General features: G+C 41.5%; 1 protein-coding gene across 1 annotated transcript; it reads right to left on the reverse strand.

Annotated features, from left to right (window-relative positions):
* Nucleotides 1–457: 457 nt before the first annotated feature.
* Nucleotides 458–2,083, reverse strand: LOC130342653 (uncharacterized). The gene is made up of 2 exons (XM_056554286.1): nucleotides 1,226–2,083; nucleotides 458–1,139 (listed from the first exon to the last, which is right to left on the reverse strand). The coding sequence occupies exons 1-2, from the start codon at nucleotides 1,348–1,350 to the stop codon at nucleotides 539–541; spliced, it is 726 nt and encodes a 241-aa protein (XP_056410261.1). The 5' UTR covers nucleotides 1,351–2,083; the 3' UTR covers nucleotides 458–538.
* Nucleotides 2,084–3,268: the final 1,185 nt, after the last annotated feature.

Consider the following 3,268-nt stretch of genomic DNA (forward strand, 5'->3'; position numbering starts at 1 on the left):
ATCTATATTCAGGATGGCTGTTCGCATACTGCCAACTATTTTAAGGAGGTGGATGCAAACAGATACCTCGACTTTAACAGTTGCCATCTTAAATAATGGAAGAAGAACATTCCATTCGGTCAAATGAAAAGAATCCGAAGGAATTGTTCTTCCACACAAAAATACCTACAACAACTAGAGAACCTGGAGGATCGTTTTAAACAAAAAGGGTATCCCAAACCCCTTATACAAGGAGCACGCCAGAGAGTGGACGAATTAGAACAAAGTGCTTGCTTGAAAAATAATAAACAGGGTAATGCAGAGGGGGGTTATAATGATGAAATTGATTCTGTTTTTCTAACTAGGTATTACACTTCACACACCAAAATTTTGTTATTATTTTTTTTATTTTTTTTTGTATAGGTAATATCACCAGCTCATATTATTGTGTCATGATTACTGGCACCATATGTAGTCCCCCAGTTATTCTTCTTTAGATGTTTTCCGTGTCCGGTGCAGTATCTCTCCCAGAAGTCCACTTGATGGCCCCCGTGGTGGTCTACACCCCGAAGTCATCAATTTTTACTCTAAGAGAGAGTGTGCAGCTGTTTCTGGAGACGGTCAACAATAACCTCTGCATGGTGGAATAATAGGTCACGATGTTTATCAGGATCAGTAGAAGCATCACCCACTCGATGATTATGATGGGGATTTCACGGATCTCGTCCCAGTCTTCATCATTATGGAATAATTCCTTTAATGTTTCATATCCAAAATAGAAAACTACACAGACAAAAGTCAGGCCACAGCAGGTGCATCTACTATGGTGGATGACTTTTTTTGCTCCTGGTAATTTATACATCTGGATGGACTGCCCAAGGTAGTATAAGGCTTCACATGTAATGGAAATTATCGTGCTGACAAAGTGTATCCTGGGATATTCTTCGGGGGACAATACATGCATAACAGCTGTGGAAAAACAGGAGGCCCACACAATGGCCAGCAGGATCCTCTGGATCAGGACCTGATGACCCCTGAACTCTTCAGTATGCATAACCATATACTTATAAATAAGAAAGGTTAGTACCAAAGTGCCAATGGACATCCCTATGAATCCAATTCTGAATAATATGCTTTCGGGAAAGAAATTTCCCACGTCACTGTGAAGGAAAAGAAACCAATGTTATTATGGATATTTCCTCACTCCCAACCCATGAAATAAGAATCATGTGCTTGTTTATCTTACCTGATGCTCATCAGTGGCGAGGCTGCATGGCCGAGGACGACCGTCATGATGTAGCTGGTGGCAAGCCAGGCCGCACACCAAAACGCCAACAGGAGGGGGACGAACCCCAGTCCTTTTAGCTCCATTTCAGACAAGTAGAAGAAGAAGACGCTAATCTCACTATTCTCACTAATCACACTGGAACAGACTGAAGGCTCGGGCGGCTGTCAGTGGAATGTCAGGCCTCCAGCTGTCTATGACATCACATGTGACATGTCAGAATGACTGCTTGTTTTTTTGAGCTGCCATGATTTAGTATCTGCTATAGACAGAACCTGATGTTTTTACTATGGACCTTACAGACCTCAGAACCCAAGTAATTAGTGCAGGGGCTCCATTTTGATCATCTCATATTTCACATTATTTGAGTTCCAGGGCCCAGATACATTTGCACCCGCTATAGCAGTGGTCTTCAAGCTATGAACCCCCAACCGCTGCAGAACCACAACTCCCAGCATGCCCAGACAGCAACTTCGCATAAGGAAATAGCCTAATTAAACTTTTCTTATATATAGAATCCCTGAAATCTCCAAGGATAAGCCTCTAAGGGTCTCGTTCGATCTTAATGTTATACCTTTTTTCAATAACATCGATTATTCCAAAATGTATGAATATAGGAATAACTCCATTTAAGATACAAAAAGTTAGCATCCTCCATCTGACATTTTGGACAGTTTGCATCCTGTCTGAGGCCCATACGCTACAATCCCCATGGAGTATAATACATCCTATACAAAATCTCAGACTGTACCATTACATGGGCCTTATTATATGATGTAAAGTTCAAGTTTACAAACGCTCTGCCCCATGAATCTGAATGTAACCCCCCCCCCCCCCCCCCAAGTTCCTTTCCCATCTACCCTTGATAGCATCAACATTTCATACATTTTTGTCATGGGTTTAGGGACAGGGGGCCCTCTCATTAATTCAACAAGGGGATGTGAATGTACTCTCCTCAACTCCCCTTTTATTGGTTTATGATCTGTGTTACTTATTTGTAAAAAACAATGTTTCTGATTGTCTTCCCCCCACACACTTATGGGCTATCTCTTCAAACGACTTTATTTGACCTAAAGCGTATAATTGATTTACATAAATAAGCCCCTTTTCATCCAAAAGAGTCAATCTTTAATTTTAAGGAATTCTTTAAGTGCTTTATTCGACCATAATGAAGTAAAGTCAAATAAATCTCCATGTGATTTTAAACATTTTTTAAGTTCCTCCCATACTTAATTATCTAGATATGCATGGGTGTAGTGAGTATCCCAGCTTCCAAAATCTCAAAAATATCCTTATAACGACCAATTAGGGTATGTTCACACTACAGTGTGTGAATGGAATCTCCGCTCGCTGAATTCAGTGAGCGAAGATTCAGACTGGCAGCCGGCGGCGGCGGTAGGACCGGGCGGCACTGAGCCGTCACCATTGACAGCTATGCAGTGCTCGCGGACTTCCGTGCAAAGAATAAACATGTTCTTTCTTTGGGCGGAACAATTTCAGTGGCGCTGAAATTCCGCAGTGTGAACGGGTCTCGCGGAAACCCATTCACACTAATGTTAAGTTCACACCGCGGAATTCGGCTCTCGGAATTCCGCCCGTGGAATTCGGCTTGCGGAATTCCGTAGTGTGAACATACCCTTAGAGAGAAAAAATAGGACTACATTTTCCCTCCTTCTCATAATAGTCTGCAATTTTAGTGCTAAAAAGTACCTAAAAAAAAAAAAAGTGCCCAACCCCCATCGTGCTCAGCTAACGTTAAAGAAACATATTTCATTCTCGTGCTTTCCTGCCCCAAAGTAGTGAATTTAATAAAGAAATAAGAGCTTGGAACCATTTTTCTGATATCCATACAGTATAGAAACATAGAATGTGTCGGCAGATAAGAACCAATTGGCCCATCTAGTCTGCCCAATAATCTGAATCCTATCAATAGTCCCTGGCCCTATCTTATATGAAGGATAGCCTTATGCCTATCCCATGCATGTTTAAACTCCTTCACTGTAT

The sequence above is a fragment of the Hyla sarda genome, unplaced genomic scaffold (genome assembly GCF_029499605.1).
Source record: "Hyla sarda isolate aHylSar1 unplaced genomic scaffold, aHylSar1.hap1 scaffold_655, whole genome shotgun sequence".
Taxonomy (NCBI): Eukaryota; Metazoa; Chordata; class Amphibia; order Anura; family Hylidae; genus Hyla; species Hyla sarda.